Source organism: Asterias amurensis, chromosome 5, assembly GCF_032118995.1.
Source record: "Asterias amurensis chromosome 5, ASM3211899v1".
Taxonomy (NCBI): domain Eukaryota; kingdom Metazoa; phylum Echinodermata; class Asteroidea; order Forcipulatida; family Asteriidae; genus Asterias; species Asterias amurensis.
Genome location: NC_092652.1, coordinates 2,018,101 through 2,034,829, shown reverse-complemented (window position 1 = coordinate 2,034,829; position 16,729 = coordinate 2,018,101). Strand labels below are relative to the sequence as shown.

Sequence of the window (16,729 nt, the reverse complement as noted above, 5' to 3'; positions counted from 1 at the left end):
ATTTAGAATCTAAATATTTCATGAGCTTTGGTCTTCTGGGTGAATAGTCGTCTTTGCAGTTAAAGGAACACGTTGCCTTGGATCGGTCGAGTTGGTCTTTGAAAAGCGTTTGTAATCGTTTTTTATAAAATACATATGGGTAGAAAGATGTTGTAAAAGTAGAATACAATGATCCACACAAACATGCCTCAAAATTGCGTGGTTTTCCTTTTACCTCGTCGACTAACACGTCGGCCATTTATGGGGGTCAAAATTTTGACTCCCATAAATGGCCGACCATGTTAGTTCGCACAGTAGAAGGAAAACCACACAATTTCGAGGCAAACTTGTGTGGATCATTGTATTCTACTTTTAAAACATCTTTCCAACCATATGCATTTTATAAAAAACGGTTACAAACGCTTTTGTTTTGACCAACTCGTCCGATCCAAGGCAACGTGTTCCTTTAACTTGATGAGATAGATGTTTTCCCAAATTAGACAGATTGATTGGGATCATGCCTATCAGTGTTTGTCATGGTTTGATGCAAAAGAGATGAATTTGTTGGATGGGCCTTCAGAGCCATCATACATTTCCTTTCATACAGTATTGTGTTGCCTTGACTAGTTTGGCACTGATCTATATATAGATTTTAAAACAAACTCTTCTTAAAGCTGAAAGAAAGATTCAGAAGATCTTCTTCTTTTTCTTCTTGACTGGGAGATCTCTCTTCGCTTTCTCATCGGCTAGTCTCTTCTCAAGGGCCTGACGTCTTGCAAGCTCTGCATCCTGTCAAGGAAGAGAGACATGTGTGTTAGTCTCCGTTCGAAACGTTTACTTGGCATCTAAGGGACTGTGAAGGAGGTAACCCTGTTTCAGCCCAAGGAGTAGGTGGAAAAGCGCCCCTGGTGACAGTTGATTTAGGTGTAGCTCTCACCTTGAAGTGGCTGTCTGGGCTTGTCATGTCAGGTGATGATTAACAAATTACTTAAAATTAAGAAACCGCCACACCCATGAATTGGCTTCCTATCCATTCATGAAACCAACTTCAAACGATATATCCATAGAAAGTTCAATAAGTCTGAGCGGTTAAGAGCAATGGACTCAAGCTCTTGTGTTTCTGTTTAGCACGACACTTAACAATTATGGAAATCAACGGTCGTATAGTCTTGTAATGCAATTATGCCCTTTGCTGAAGGCTAAATCAAACCCATCTAACATTTTTGATACCAAGGCTTAATCCTTTCTACACCACCATGAGGCTTACCTCAGCTGACCTGCCCGGTGACGGAGCACCCTTTCTTGGTGACCCTTTGGGAGTGATGGACTTTGTAGGTGACCCGACACTAGCGCCAACTGTCTGTGCATTAGCTACAAGAGAAGGTGGTAACCGGTTGGCCCATGAGGGTCCAGTCTCGTTGACTGATTGAACTTCATCACCTGATAAATCTTCCGGTACATCCTCGTCTGAATGCTCTATAAAGATAATGGGATAATACAATATTCATAAATTTAAATAGAACATTCCCAAAGGCTTTATACACCTGCCTTGGAAGACAGCAATTCAAAGTCTGATTTATTTAAATGTTTATTGACCTCACAACAGATGCTCACATCGTACTCAACTGCATACTACAGTTTCATCTTTTATCAAACCTTGCAACAGATGCTCACATCGTACTCAACTGCATACTACAGTTTCATCTTTTATCAAACCTTGCAACAGATGCTCACATCGTCATCAACTGCATACTGCATTTTTACTTTTTTAAATCAAATTTGTACACTCTAGTTACTTTTTTAGTTTTTAGAAATAAACCACAAGGGAAAATGACAGCCGCTTCTTTTGTCTTGGGTGAAGGACAATATCTGAGATATTAGGTCTTTAAATTTTCTTCTGTGACATCATCGAACATATAATAAACAAGTGGGTCTGTAAAATACAAAGAGGGATAATTGTGCCAGTCAAAATCAGCATAGAACTAAAAATGATCTGTACAAAAGCTGGCTGCAGTCTCTTGTCTTGACTGTATACTCCCCAGGGAGCTGAAATGGTTTTAGGAATGAATTAAGGCCCAGTGACCAGGGGTTATAATGTTGGAAGCGCTTTGAGCCGCACTTCGGGTGTATAAAGCGCTACATAAAAACTGGATCTTTTTCTTATTTTTATTATTGCCTTGGGTGAAAGCCAATATCTAAGATACAGAGTACATGTATTTAAATTTTCTTGCTATACCTGGTTCTTCAGGTTTGTTTAACCAAGCATTTTTCATCATGACTTCCTTGTAAAGCTCTTGTCCTATTCCATCAAATGTACACTTCCCTTGAGATTGAATCTGCCTCTCAAAAAACTGCAAGAAAAGAATCAAAGAAACATCTTAAAGGCACTGGACACTATTGGTAATTACTCAAAATCCTTATTAGCATAAAAACTTAACTTGGTAACAAGCAATGCAGAGCTGGTGATAGTATAACAAATTTTAAGAAATGGCTCCCTCTGAAGTAAAGTGGTTTTTGAGAAAGATGAAGTTTCTCACTGAAAAGTTTGAATCGACTTCATGACCTCCAGATTTCAGAGGGAGCCGTTTCTCACAGTGTTTTATACTATCAACAGCTCTCCATTGCTTGTTACCAAGTAAGGTTTTATGATAACAATTATTTGAGTAATAACCATTAGTGTCCACTACCTTTAACTACCGAGTCTCAGATGAGAAGGGGTATAGCATTAACTTTCGTCACTGACATTTACTCTCTTTGAATCAAGATAAGGTAAAGTAGTTGTGTTGTTTGGAAAATCTGCTTCTTCTGAAGATTAATTTTGGTTTTTACCCATACACCGATGTGTGTTATCACTGTATACTCAGTTCCCGAGTCCTGTGAAACAAAATATCGCAGGCATATTACTCTAGTGGGATTTGAACCCACGACCCTTGCAATTAACTAGACTATTGAGGTTGCCCGATAGCTAGACGCAGTTGGAATCCTACGTTTCTTCTGGTTTGCCTTTATAATCTTTTTAAAAAAATGTGACTGTCCTTTACCTTTGACTGAGTCATCTCATTTCGGAATGCTTTCGCATCAAATGGCACGGTCAGAAGACTTCCTGAATGGAAAAAATGATGATCCATGGTCACTATTGGCAGCTCGTTTGACATAGATGTCATTTTTTGCATTGGGGATAAAAATTACAAATTATTTTTACCCTTACACCATTGTGTATTAAGCACTGAATACTCAGTACTCTCCAGAGTTCTGTGAAAACAAAGACATCTATTAAAGATGCTATGTCAGATTTTTGGCCCCAAACATTAAAAAATAGATTTTTTTGAGTGAATGGTATTTCAAAGAGTATCACCCGCTCTAACTTTTACTTTTAATGGTCAGGATCCATGGCAAAAATTTAAAACGTTTCTTATAAAACACATAAGAATTGGTCACGTGACATATTGTCGGGATCCTGACAAAAACTAATTTTGAGCGCTTTATTTTCTTGCTACTAATTGGCAGACTTTTTTGAGCAATGGCTCAAATGAAAGCTTGTAACTTTCTCGACCCCCATCAAAATACCTATTGAATTTGAAATCAAAATTTTTGGCTCAAATCGGCCAAAAATCTGACATAGCATCTTTAAATCATCATTGCGGTACCCGCTGCTAACAGATAGGATTCAAACTGCCTCTAGGTACCGGGCTAGCTCAGTGGTCTAGTGGTTAAGACATCTGCTCTAGCAATGCAAAGGTCCGAATCCCACCCGATTGGATTTCTTTTTTCACAGAATTCGATGAGGTACTTACAGTGCTTAACACATTGGTGTAAGGGTGAAAACAAATTATATATTAAGAGATTAAAAAATACAGCTAAAATGTCAATCAGGATGATTTTCTGGGTCATCCCGGATGCTAAGACTATTATTCTTAAAAGAGACTTACTCCTTGAGACCTTTGCTCCGTCTGCTTTATAGTCCTCAATCTCAGCATCTTTCTTTGTCAGTAGATTCTGGAGCTCTCCTTGTTGTCTGCATAGCTCTGAGACCATGATGAGAAGGGGCGTGGCTAGATGCTGTGCATACTACATAGGGAGTCATTAACAATTAATAACTTGTAATTTGGGAGGCTTATTAACCTCACTTGCATCTGAGAAGCTGAATTGCGAAGGAGGCGGCTACAACATGTTTAAGCCGCAGGCGTACAAAGCACCTTTGGCAGCCAACCACATCAATCCATATACAATAACCATAGCACAGCCAGACATCAAAATTGTTAGACTTTTCCGGAGGAAGAAAAACTGGAGGGTGCAGAGAAAAAAACCCGTGGCAACTCCAATACATACGACCTCAGTCGGGAATCGAACCAGTGCAACCTTGGTAAAAGGCCAGCACTTTACGCCAGCTCTAGCCGGTTTTCTTGTCAGATTTTGTAATGTTAATAATAATGACTAGTTCTCATATAGCGCATTTTACAATAACCATCTCAATGCGTTTTACATTAGTGCCCTGGTGATTAGGCCAATAACATCCCTTTAATCTTTCTCAGCTCCCAAGGTCTTACAGCTACCCTTGGTCATCTTCCATCTTCCTTTCTGGGAAAGTTCTAAACTCCCCTGGAATCCTTGTTGCTACTCAACAGGTATCACTTCCAACTTGACTTACCATATCACTGCTGGCCTCTCGTCCATCAAACTCCCACCTGAAGGGAACATTTCCAGGAAGCTTTGAGAAGAGCTGTAAGGTAATCTTACTCTCAGCTGGAGGTCTAGAGTATATGATCTTGTACATGTATCTTGAGCTTGATTTAGAGCTAAGGTTCTGCGAACTAAGGTCATCTTTAAGATGCTGGATAAGTGTCGCTACAGGAGCTTCAACATTGGGATTCAATCTCTGTGAAAAGAAATGTGATTTAAACATTATTCTGCCATATAAAAAATAAAAATATATTCTTGAATGAACAGTTGCAAGCATGAATCAGGACGGCTAAAAAATATTAAGTTTAAAATTATTGTTATTGCTGGGAAAAATCTAGGGTGCTTTTGCACACAGCCACAATCATGTTTACACATTTTTCCTTTCTTTCCATTCAATTTGATGAAAAGCAGTTTGAGAAACCATTGATGTAGCAAGTATTTATGTATATCAATTGTAATCACTGTGTCAATATTAATGAATAAAAAGTGCTCGAGGTTGTTGAATATAAGATCTGCAACGAGATACCCAATATTTGTTCATTTGATGTCTTTGTAACAAAAGGTGTACCTATGATTGTAGCTGTGCACCTATCAATTTGTGGGTGGCATGTTTGGCTTGTGTGTAAAGCGCTCGCCTCTCAGCAAGGTGACCCCGGTTCGATTCCCGGTCGGGGCCACATGTGAGTTGAGTTGTGCGTTGGTTCTCTGCTGTGCCACGAGGGTTTTCCAGACTGTCCGGTTTTCCTCCCTCAGGAAAAAATCAAGCACTTTCGATCTTGGCTGTACTCCGTGGTCATAATAGGTTGATGTGGCTGGCAGCTGAATGCACCCTTGCATGCCTGCTTCTCGAACACATTGTAGCCGCGTCCTTCGCAATTCAGCTCTTAGCTGCGAGTAAGGATGATTAGCCCCCCCAAATTATTATTATTATTAATTATTCTTGCTTAGGTTACCTTTGCTTTCTTAATGAAGGCATCTTTACTGCACTCCTCCGACCACATTGTGATCATGTCATATAAAAGAATCTCATAACAGTCATCTCGGAAGATGAACTTGACAAGCATTCCTTGCTTCTTGATTTGGATTTGTTGCCACACCTGCGTTGCCAAGTCTGGTTTCCATTGTCGTCTCCATTCAAGTTCTGCAGAGGAACTCGTTGTACCTGACTCCATTTAGTAGCGAACACTGTACAAAAAATACAAATGATAATAAAAACTAATGATTAGACCTATGAGGTGTCTTGAGATTTGTAGTTATTTTTAGATCAAGGTTTTTTATTTGATAAATCTCATGCCTTGCATCTGGTTGAAACATTAAATATTTACCTTTCTGAAATCAAACAATCTAAATTTTGAATATTGAAAAAGAAAAAGTTGAAAAAAAAGAAGTAAAAAGACAAATGCACCAATCTTTCTCTAAAATATAAATCAATTTTCACAAAGTCAATGCAAACTGTTGAATGTTGTTTATAAATTCCTTGAAGAACTGTCAGCATCACATCTTCTATTTATTTCTTACAATCTTGTTTTAATTTGTGTTTTTTATTTCTAAAAGCCTTGGCTTATAAAATTATAATTATATAATTTCTTCCTTGATGGTTATAATTATACTGTGACCTAAAAATACTAAATTGGTAATTAGCTTTAATACAAAATTGAACCAATATGATTAATTATGATTTTACTAAAATGTGACCGTGGTGACCGAGACTCTCAGTGAGAGTGAAAGGGATGACTGATTAGAACCTCTGCAAGCTACAGTACACAACAATGTAAAATGACCTTCCCTTGTTTTTATTTTCGTTGTTGTATTTATTAAAGCCATTGGACCCTTTCGATCCATGGTCACTATTGGCAACTCGTTCGACATAGATGTTATTTTTTGCATTGGGGGAAATAAATTACAAATTATTTTTACCCTTACACAAATGTGTATTAAGCACTGAATACTTTCGGGAGTTCTATGAAAACAAAGACATCTATTAAATCATTGCGGTACCAGCTGCTAACACATAGGATTCGAACTGTCTCTAGGTACTGGACTAGCTCAGTGGTCTAGTGCTTAAAGCCATTGGACCCTTTCGGTACAGGAAAAAAGAAAAAGTTCACAGATTTACAAATAACTTACAGGGTTTACAGAAGGCAATGGTGAAAGACTTCTCTTGAAATATTATTCCATGAAATGCTTTACTTTTTGAGAAAACAGAAAAACAAACAATATAAATTCTTGATAATGAGAATTACAGATTTATTTTAAACACATGTCATTACACGGCGAAACGCGCGGAAACAAGGGTGGGTTTTTCCGTTGTTTTTTCTCGACTCCCATGACTGATTGAGCCTAAATTTTCACAGGTTTGTTATTTGATATAGAAGTTGTGGTACACAAAGTGTGGGCCTTGGACAACACTGTTTACCGAAAGGGTCCAATGGCTTTAACAACATATATGTTCAAAGAATATTGATTGAAAGTAAACATGGTTTATTTTTATAATTAATATAAATGTTAACGCTACCTAACGTATCCACAAACGTCAATATTTCAAGGACTCAAGGTCAAGTCGAGGTGTAAACCTATTGACACACTGACAGTCAACAGGGGTCAACAGCATTCAATACAGACTCCAGTCACTGTCAATATATGCCAGTCAGGTCTCTCCTATAGGCTATAACAGACTCAAGATAAATTGTAATATTGTAAACAATGACAATCTCCCTTCAAAGTTTCAATTCAATAAGAATTTCATGCCTAATTTACCTTATTATAATGTATATTGATATGGTGTGTCGAATTCTCAATTGTTCTTCTAGCCTGTCACAATCACACAATGCTGCATAAAGCAGGGACTTCCCGTAAATCAAACAGACAATCAAACCATATCAAACTGTGTTGTCACAAATATTGCTAATGGGCGCCGCCATTTTCTTAAAGAACGCCCTCACTTGACGCGGCCAAAATAGTTTATTTGAGATTTTTAGTAAAACTTAACACAAGGTGGCGCTCTGTACTCTTTTCGATTGCGTAAAGAAATGTAAATTGCTCGTGATTAGACATGAGTTTGCCTGCTGCCGCCGTCGATTGAAAGTGAAATTTGTCATCATCTTTTATGTGGATTTTTGCCATTTTATTGAGTGCAAAATGCTCGCTACATGATATGGCTGTTGAATTTGGTCTGTCACTGTCAGTAGTATCCATATGAGAGGCTGGGATACGTAATTTTACCGTGTGTGCATGTCAATGTTGTGCTAAAAAAACTTGTTTGTTGAGTCTACGAACATGCCGTCGTTGTCGCCGCTTCAGGCCCACCAGGACCACCCGACGGCAATGGCCGACGGTGACCCGCCGGCTTACCATGGAGCTCTTACACCAGTCCAGCAAATGATAGCTTCAGGGACAGGAGCCATTTTAACATCTTTATTTAGTGAGTAAAATAAACAAGGGCGAGTTTTAAAAATAGTTGTTATTTATATGATGACAACTGAAAATTGAAAAGTAAAGATACAACTTACAAGGAAGATACCTTCCAAATTTGAATGAATGAATGCTTTTGACTACTGTCTTTGTCAGTTTGTGCAAAATTACAAGATAGGAAATGTTTCCACCGTGGGTATGGCAATATGCTGGCGCCACTTATTCATTCGAGATGAAATAATATAGTATATAATTTACCTCAATGAGAGATCCCTTTTAGTAAAAATAAGTTCAAAAGTGGTGGCGCCATACGGAATCCAAAAATATTGTGAAGTTAAAAGGTGTAAATTGTGGGACACTCTCTCGGTTGGGTAATTTTTACTTTGATGGCAGCAGATAGCCATCTGTACCAAGATAGATCCATCATTCCTGACAGAAGTGTACAGTACACATTCACAATCTTTGATTTGAAATTATTTTCATTTTGCAAAGGGCCAGGACCCCAGAGCTATAGAGGTCATGGCCATACGGCCTCTGGGTCTCCATTGTATTTCAAAGCCCCTTTTTCCTTCCCACAATGCCTTTTGACGATAGAGAAAAATCAGCCATGCAGAATTCGTGATAAGGTCATTCATGGATATTGCATCTTGTTCATTGTGGTCTGACTTGTGGTGCAGCTGACTGACTAAAGTCTTACTAATCAATCTTTATTTACAGTGACTCCATTGGATGTGGTGAAGATACGACTTCAGTCTCAGATGAAACCTATGGCTAAAGGTGAGTGTGAATGCCAGGAGAAGGAACATCCTCCACCCATCTACCCTTGGGCCCACCGCAGAATCACTTCCCCTACCCGGGTACCCACCCACCACCCTGTTGCCCTAAGAAGGCAGAAGTCCGCAGATCCCCCATCCTCCACCCATCTACCCTTGGGCCCAGTAGGGCAGAACCCCTATCTCCTACCCAGGTACCCACCCACCACCCCGTTGGCCCAAGAAGGCAGAAGTCCGCAGATCCCCCATCCTCCACCCATCTACCCTTGGGCCCAGTAGGGCAGAATCACTTCCCCTACCCGGGTACCCACCCACCACCCCATTGGCCTAAGAAGGCAGAAGTCCGCAGATCCCCATCCTCCACCCGTCAACCCTTGGGCCCTGTAGGGTAGAATCACTTTCCCCTACCCGGGTACAGAACCCCAATCCTCCTCCCACCTACTCTTACATTGTAGGCCCAGTAGCCTGAGTAGGGCAGAGCCGCTATCCCCCACCTAATGGGGCCAGTAGGACAGATCCCAAATTGTCCACCCACCCTGTAACCAGTTGGACCCGTTGTGAATTTTCCACGTAAAGTCAAAAAGATTGTACATTTTTTGCTGAACTGGTTATTACTATTTGTGTATCCCATGCTAGTAGGACAGTGTTTTCTGTACTGCAATGGATTAATGGATCACATCTGTCATTGCACAAATGGAAATGGAATGAAAGGAGCCGCCGCAGCATCCATCAATGCTAACGCTTGGTACAAACGACCCGGACACTTCAATGGAACATTTGTAAGTGTTTGTTAGTTTACTTTGAACTAAAAAGAAGCCTAACATTTTGCTACATCTTTTAGATCGTCCAATAAACAAGCACAGAAACCTCAATGTGCATTGCCATTTTAAAGACCTGGTCATTCCTGGCGTGTTATATTGGAGACTGCCGTGCCCTAATAGAGGACCTCGACCACTCAACTACATCGCCATGATCGGGAGAGATACGGAGGCTGAAATAGTGGATCTTCCAAACATGATGAGGGATAAACACCTCTAGCGTGACGTTGTGCATGGAATCTCGGTTGCAACCGCTTAGTGATTATGATGATGATTTTACCATACTTTGTGTCACATGATAACAACACACCATATCCACTAACCTAGGATCTATTTATATCTGCAATGTCCAAAATGTCTGATTCAGATAAAAATTACTTGTTTTGTTTCCAGGATGCATTCTTTAAGATCGCAAAACATGAAGGAATTACAACGTTATGGAGTGGACTTCCGCCAACACTGTAAGAAACTTCTTTTAAATATTGAACTGACTTTATATCGAAGCACAGTACTGACGGTGCAAGTAATAATGTATGCACTAGGAGCAAATTTATGTTTTTGAGAAGATGCTTAATTTGTACAAAAGCTTAGCTACAAAATTAATAGATGGGTTAAAGAAAACAGGAGTAACTATTGGGTCAAGTGATGTTTGAAGGTTTGCCTGGTGTGGATCATAAGAAAAACTATAGGTAGTAAACTTCCAGGTACATTTGTACAACCATGTTTAATTAATACTCTTATTGTACAAGTGTTGGCTCCGAGAAGAAACGGTGTTGTCTCATGAAGATGAGTAGAGTACAGGTGTATGTTGTTCTTCTCAGAACCAACACTTCTCCCAAAAGACTTTTTTTCATGCCTATACCTTCAAGTTTACTGTCATAGTTTATCTTCAGAAGGTAAATTGATTCACAAGATTTGCCCCACCCCTGGTCTCGGTAAAAATGGACTAATTGTAGATTGTCTTTCTCTTGTCCTGCAGCCTCATGGCAGTACCAGCCACTGTCCTTTATTACACATGCTATGACCAACTCAAGGAGTGGATGGGTTATGAAAATGGAAAGTCTAGCTTGGCGATACCCATGGCATGTGGAGGTATAGCAAGAGGTAAGTCAAGGAACATACCCAATGGGAACCTAAATGGGCTTAACGGGTTTAAATGGGAACATTGGGTATACTGAAGGAATGGATGGATTATTAAAAAATATGGAAAGTCTAGCTTGGTGTTAACTTGGGATTTAGAGGTATCAACTGATGTTTGAAGTTGAGATTCCCACACAGAGTTTGGTTAACTTAAAATTTGACAATTTTAATTTTGCAAGTTTATAACATCAAATGATACATTTGTTTTATGAACTGGCATTTTCTGTTTATTCATCCGGCCAGAGTCTTGAGGCTGGCTTTGTTTAAAGGAAATATATCAAATAAGAAATCTTTTTTCCTCTGCAGTATTCGCTGTGACGGTGATCTCTCCTCTGGAGTTGGTTCGGACCAAGATGCAGTCACGACCTTTGACCTACAATGAGCTGGTAGGCTGTATCCGGACATCTGTAAATGAAGAAGGCTTGTTATCACTATGGAGAGGTCTGGGTCCCACACTTCTCAGGGATGCTCCATTTTCAAGTGAGTGCCAAGTCTAGAGTCAATATTTGGAAGGAACTCTTTGCTTTCTGGTCTAACTTAGAAAAAACATTTGTGAAACTTTAATTGAAGAATTCTTTAATGTTTACTGAAAATAGTATCAAATTAGAGTGGTCTGGTTGGCGTAGTGGTATCTTTCCTCGCCTTGCACCTCTAGGACGCCGGATAAGATCGCACTTGAGCACTATGTGGATTAGGTTTTTAGTTGCTACCTGTCTGACTGTGAGGGTTTTTTCCCTGGAATAATTCTGCAGGGTTTAAAACTGAAACTTTGCCATAAGTTTCTTATTTCTCATGTCTTTATGTCATGTGATTAAGTTCGCTTTTTTAGTGTACTTGGCTTCACAACCAGAATTGAAATAAAATGAAATAAAACAATTGGTCTGGGGTCATGTTTTTCTCTTTGCTATCTGTGTCTAGCTGTATCTAAGGTTTTACATGATATGGTTATCAAATCTGCAATTGTGCTGTTGTGGAATATCCTTGGTCTTTATTTAAATGTTGCTGTTTTTCTATCATGTATAAGATGGCTCTTTATCAATATGTTATTATAAATATATTTTTTAAGATTTTAATGTTTTGTTTGTAGTTGCTGGGCACCTCTGAAAAACAGTATTTCACTGAGAGGTTTCCCCAGGGTAAATAAGAAAAAGAAAAGAAGAAAAAAAATAATCTTACAGTCGTAATCAAATAGTGACAATACACTTGTTTTGTTTCTTGTAGTGTTGTTGTGGATGAACTACGAGTACATGAAAGCTAGAGTCTGTCTGAGATACCACATGAAGGAACCAACATTCCTAGCTTCCTTCTTCTCGGGTGCTGTCTCAGGAGTTGTAAGAACTTAGTTTGAATTCATTCTTATTATTTAGTAATCAAATTTGGGTTCATGCTTTTGTACCATGTTAAAGACACTGGACACTATTGGTATTGTCAAAGACCAGTCTTCTCACTTGGTGTACCTCAACATATGCATAAAATAATAAACCTGTGAAAATTTGAGCTTGATTGGTCGTCAGAGTTGCAAGATAATAATGACAGAAAAAAACACCCGTTGTCACACAAAGTTGTGTGCTTTTAGATGCTTGATTTCGAGACCTCAAGTTTAGAATTTGAGGTCTCGAAATCAAATTTGTGGAAAATTACTTCTTTCTCGAAAACTACGTCAGTTCAGAGGGGGCCGTTTCTCACAATGTTTTATACTATCAACCTCTCCCCATTACTCGTTACGAAGTAAGGTTTTATGCTAATAATTATTTTGAGTAATTACCAGTAGTGTCCACTGCCTTTAAGTAGTTGTTATAAACATAATCGGTGATTACTCCATTTGAACATTTTGTTTTCAATTTCTTTTTTAAATAATTCTGCTGCCACTGCCCTGAGGTGGATTTCACAAAGTGTTAGGACCAGTGCTATCTCGAGTAAGGATGAGTTTTCCCGCCTTAAGTAATGACTAGCCTTAAGTTTTTAATATCCTAACTCTTTGTGAAATTGACCCCTGACTGTATTGTTGACATGGTTGAATGGCCTCTGACTGGTCACCCCCATACAAAGACATTGACCATCTAGGCAGACTGCCAACATAGGGCTAGGATAGCTCAGTTGGTAGAGTGCTGCAACGTTAATCTGGAGGTCATTGGTTCAAATCCTGTTCTTCTCAATTTTTCGTTTTTCAACACAACTTTTTTAGTTAGTTAGTTTGTTGATTTCTATGTTGTACAAAAAAGTACCAAAGTGTTTTCTCTGTTGAGTACTTTTTTAAGGGATTGACCCGAGTTGTAAACAATTGTGTTGTCGACGGAACTCTCTTGACTTTTTCGTTTAATTATTTGGTTGCCACAGATTGCAGCTGTTTTGACCAATCCATTTGACGTCGTCAAGACCCACCGGCAGATAGAGCTTGGAGATGCGCTGTTTAGTAAAAGTGAGTCATGAAAAAACATTTCAATTGGCGGTAGTGTAATTATGTTTTTGTTTCATCAGGTGAATTGCTTGCCTTAAGAGGCCCCTATGCTGGAGAATAAGGATTTTCTTGACTTTTATGCTACTCACATGGGGAACCCGATCCTTCTCCCATTCTGGCCCATTACTATGGAATGAGCACCCTCCCAATCTCCAACAAGTCACATATATACCAGCTTTTAAACTCATTAGAACACTTTTTTCTGTGCTTAAATTGTCATCTATGTATCTGATTGTAGCCCATTGTAATGTACTCTTGCAACAGAAGGAGGAACTTAACAAGGAAATAAACAACTATTTCACAACTTTCTCTTTCTTAGATGCCAAAGCTGAATCTGTATCTACCTGGCACATCTTGAGAACAATCTATGCCCAACAAGGAGTTAACGGCCTCTTTGCAGGTAAGTCTCAAGGTCATCTAGAGGGCATCAGAATGGCTCAGTGGTTTCTTTCCCTGCCTTTCACGTCTGTGGACCCATGTTCGAATCCCACCTCAGACCAGAGCCTTCAGGTTGGCTCAGTGGTCTTGATAACATGGCAGTATATAACATTTTTGTATTGTATTGTATTGTATAGCGGTTTCTCTCCCTAACCCTAACCCTAACCCTCTCCCTGCCTTTCACATCTAGACCCGGCAGTTTGAATCCTACCTCAGACTGGAGCCTCACTTGGGACAGGGTTTTCAGTCCCACTCCTGACGTCAATTGATTATTTCTTCTGGCTCTGTGTTTTTTTCCCTGTCGATTCCCACCTCGGAGCGCAGCCTTGCATGTGGATTGGGTTATCTTCAGTCCCTTCCTGAACATTTCTTCTCGTTTCCTATTTATCTTATTATTCGCCAATTGCTGTTGGATGTGTAATCATATCAAATCAAAGTTGGTTGAGTGAGGCAAGTTAATTCGGGGTTACAAGTTTTTGTCTCATAAAAATTGTCTGGCTCTAGTAAAATTTACCTTGTGGTTTATTACTTGATAAAAAAAAAATGTTTCAGTGCTGTTTACTGAATCTAAAAACAAAACTACTTCTGGAATTTTTGTAAGATGTTCGCTCACGTCAATGCGGCTCACGTCAGTTGCATATCAAACAAAAACAATACTTTCATGTTCCTAAACTAAACAAAAACTTCTACATTTTGTCATTTTCATCTGCAGGAATTGCTCCAAGAATAGCTAAAGTTGCTCCAGCATGCGCTATGATGATCGGAACGTATGAATTCAGTAAATCCTTCTTCCATAAACGCAACGCGGCCTTGGCAATGCAGACATATCTGTAGAAGTAAACCACTGTTATCAGAATAGTTGTAAGGGCCTTCTCAAGAGGGAACTTTTACAGGCAGCTTGGAGGCAACCAACTGCAGTCAAGGCCACAGAACTACTTCAGTAGCACAGGAGTCATTCTTCAAACAATGGTTTACGATCCCCAAGAAATGTAAATGGGTTTTCTTCTTCTGCCTTGAACTGGTTGACTGTAAAGAAAGATGGGTGGGGGGGGGGGGCTCATTCTTATTGTAGACTACCAAATTATGTCAAGGGTTCCTTTTGGATGCGACTTGTGAGGTCAAGATTTTGCAGTATTAACTTTAGTAAAAAGGATGAATACTTGCTTTTAATATTTTTTGCATCAGGGATGAAGAGTAACTGTGTAAAGCACTGTTAACTCAAAGTTTCCACGGGGCTAGCTTGTTGGTCTAGTGGTAAGACATCTGCTCTAGCAATGCAAAGGTTGTGGGTTTCAATCCCACCCATGTGATTTGCCTGTGGATTTTGTTTTCACTGCACTTATGAAAGTACTGAGTATACATCGGTGTAAGGGAAAAAACACGAAGTATTTATACTTGCTAGGGGCATCCTCCATGCTAGGGGGTTAAGGTGTTGCATTAACATTTTTAGAGAACTTGGGAAAACGTTTAATATAGTTGGACAACTAAAGAAGGTAAACTAAAAAAAAAATTATTTTTTTTGGCACCAAGCAACCAAACTTTTTTTTCAACATCAACCACAAAATAAAATTAATCATGTTTTTTTTTTCTAAACTGAAATGTAGTAATATAGTTTACCAGTGTTAATGGACAGTCAAAAAGAAGACGGTCATGACAACATTTTGAGAGAGGCTTTTTGATTTTGACATTTAACTTAAAAATGAGTAAATGGGATCAAGACCACTTGTAACTCAGGAGACTACTGCAGGCATGGAATGTCATCTTCAAGAGGGCAAAGTCTTTGCATTTTGCTAAGGGCACTCTCGTAAAATATTAAAGCCTATGGGAAACATTTTGAAGGGGCACCAAGGACAAGACATGGGGCAACAGAGGTCATAGCCTCTGTTTGATTCCAGGGCAGTGGATCAAAAAGAACTCCCAGTTCAACTGTTGTCATTATCCAAAATAATCATGGTTTCGCCTTTTTTGGAGTCGAATATTCCCATGTGTTATACAGTGTAAAGGAAACTATAGGCGGTGTGCCGTTTTGACTCTACAATTTTACAATCATAATTGTGAGCATAGCAGACGGCAGCCACATGTGTCATAGGGGAAAGAGGTAATTTTTGTGAGTTCATATAGATAATGGTGTTTTGGTATTCATGTTACACGTTCATACATCTGTGATGTACCTGCAGTTTGTGTGTTGGAAAGAGAGTGTGCTACAATGGTCTGTACTTTGTAAATCGTTTTAATGCGTAAAATGAACGCAATAATTTGCTTGCATTTGGTCTCGAAATGTTTACAGACATAGTTATACGTTTGTTTCCTTGATGTCTTTATAACAAAGCCCCATCATGAACTAAAAGCTTATTGCAACTTAATTTTTTTGTGTCGCTGAAAAAACAAGTTGTCCATTTCTTAATTTGTTTTTTTTTTAACAAAAGTCCTGAGTATTGACATTAAGCAACTCAGAACAGTCAACCAGTTTCCAAAGATGAAGTTGTTATTGTGATTGTGTGGCTTGGAAGGATTGAAACCTTTCATAATTTGTCTTATGTATGTCATATCCCTTTCAGAAAATGCTTGGAGCCCAGTAATTGTCTCATTAATTGTGTAAAATTTCAGATAGTGCTGATTTGATTTGACCCATGTTTGGATAATTTGTATCGATTTAAAACCAACTATTTTTATATTTGTACATATCTTTACTGCTCAGGCAGTGACTTGACTAAAGATAAATAATTTATTATATTGCCATTTGAATTTAATTAAAAAACTTTGTATACAATCAGGTACATTCAGGTTGGTTTTTAGTTGGTTTATCTTGTATATGAATGATTTTAAGTTTGTACATTGTATATTTTGTGATTCAACAGTGGCAAATTTCATAAGCACAGAAATCTGTTCAGCACAGAAAAACCTTTGTTTAGTGTTTGTTGGTAAGAAATTTGACCCGGGCCCAATTTCAACCATTGCTTAATAGTTTTCTGCTCAGCATAATCATGCAGGACACCAGACCTTTTTTTGTGGAATGGTTTTATAACTGGTTA

At 38.8% G+C, this 16,729-nt stretch overlaps 2 protein-coding genes across 3 annotated transcripts; one reads left to right on the top strand and one right to left on the bottom strand.

The window, feature by feature from the left end:
• Positions 1–345: 345 nt before the first annotated feature.
• On the bottom strand, positions 346–7,570 carry LOC139937430 (non-homologous end-joining factor 1-like). The gene is made up of 8 exons (XM_071932571.1): positions 7,417–7,570; positions 5,613–5,844; positions 4,628–4,855; positions 3,909–4,047; positions 3,021–3,082; positions 2,216–2,330; positions 1,247–1,455; positions 346–768 (listed from the first exon to the last, which is right to left on the bottom strand). Exons 2-8 carry the CDS (start codon positions 5,829–5,831, stop codon positions 667–669), a joined length of 1,074 nt encoding a protein of 357 aa, XP_071788672.1. The 5' UTR covers positions 5,832–5,844; positions 7,417–7,570; the 3' UTR covers positions 346–666.
• A 126-nt stretch (positions 7,571–7,696) lies between these two features.
• On the top strand, positions 7,697–16,474 carry LOC139937856 (mitochondrial glutathione transporter SLC25A40-like). Of its 2 annotated transcripts, none has more exons than XM_071933214.1 (10): positions 7,697–8,080; positions 8,788–8,847; positions 9,483–9,622; positions 10,055–10,122; positions 10,641–10,765; positions 11,108–11,281; positions 12,023–12,132; positions 13,139–13,220; positions 13,579–13,659; positions 14,410–16,474. In XM_071933214.1, the coding sequence occupies exons 1-10, from the start codon at positions 7,936–7,938 to the stop codon at positions 14,529–14,531; spliced, it is 1,107 nt and encodes a 368-aa protein (XP_071789315.1). In that variant the 5' UTR covers positions 7,697–7,935; the 3' UTR covers positions 14,532–16,474. The 2 variants fall into 2 exon arrangements, with proteins under 2 accessions (XP_071789315.1, XP_071789314.1); XM_071933213.1 differs by having other exon boundaries at positions 9,480–9,622.
• The last annotated feature ends 255 nt before the right edge of the window (positions 16,475–16,729 follow it).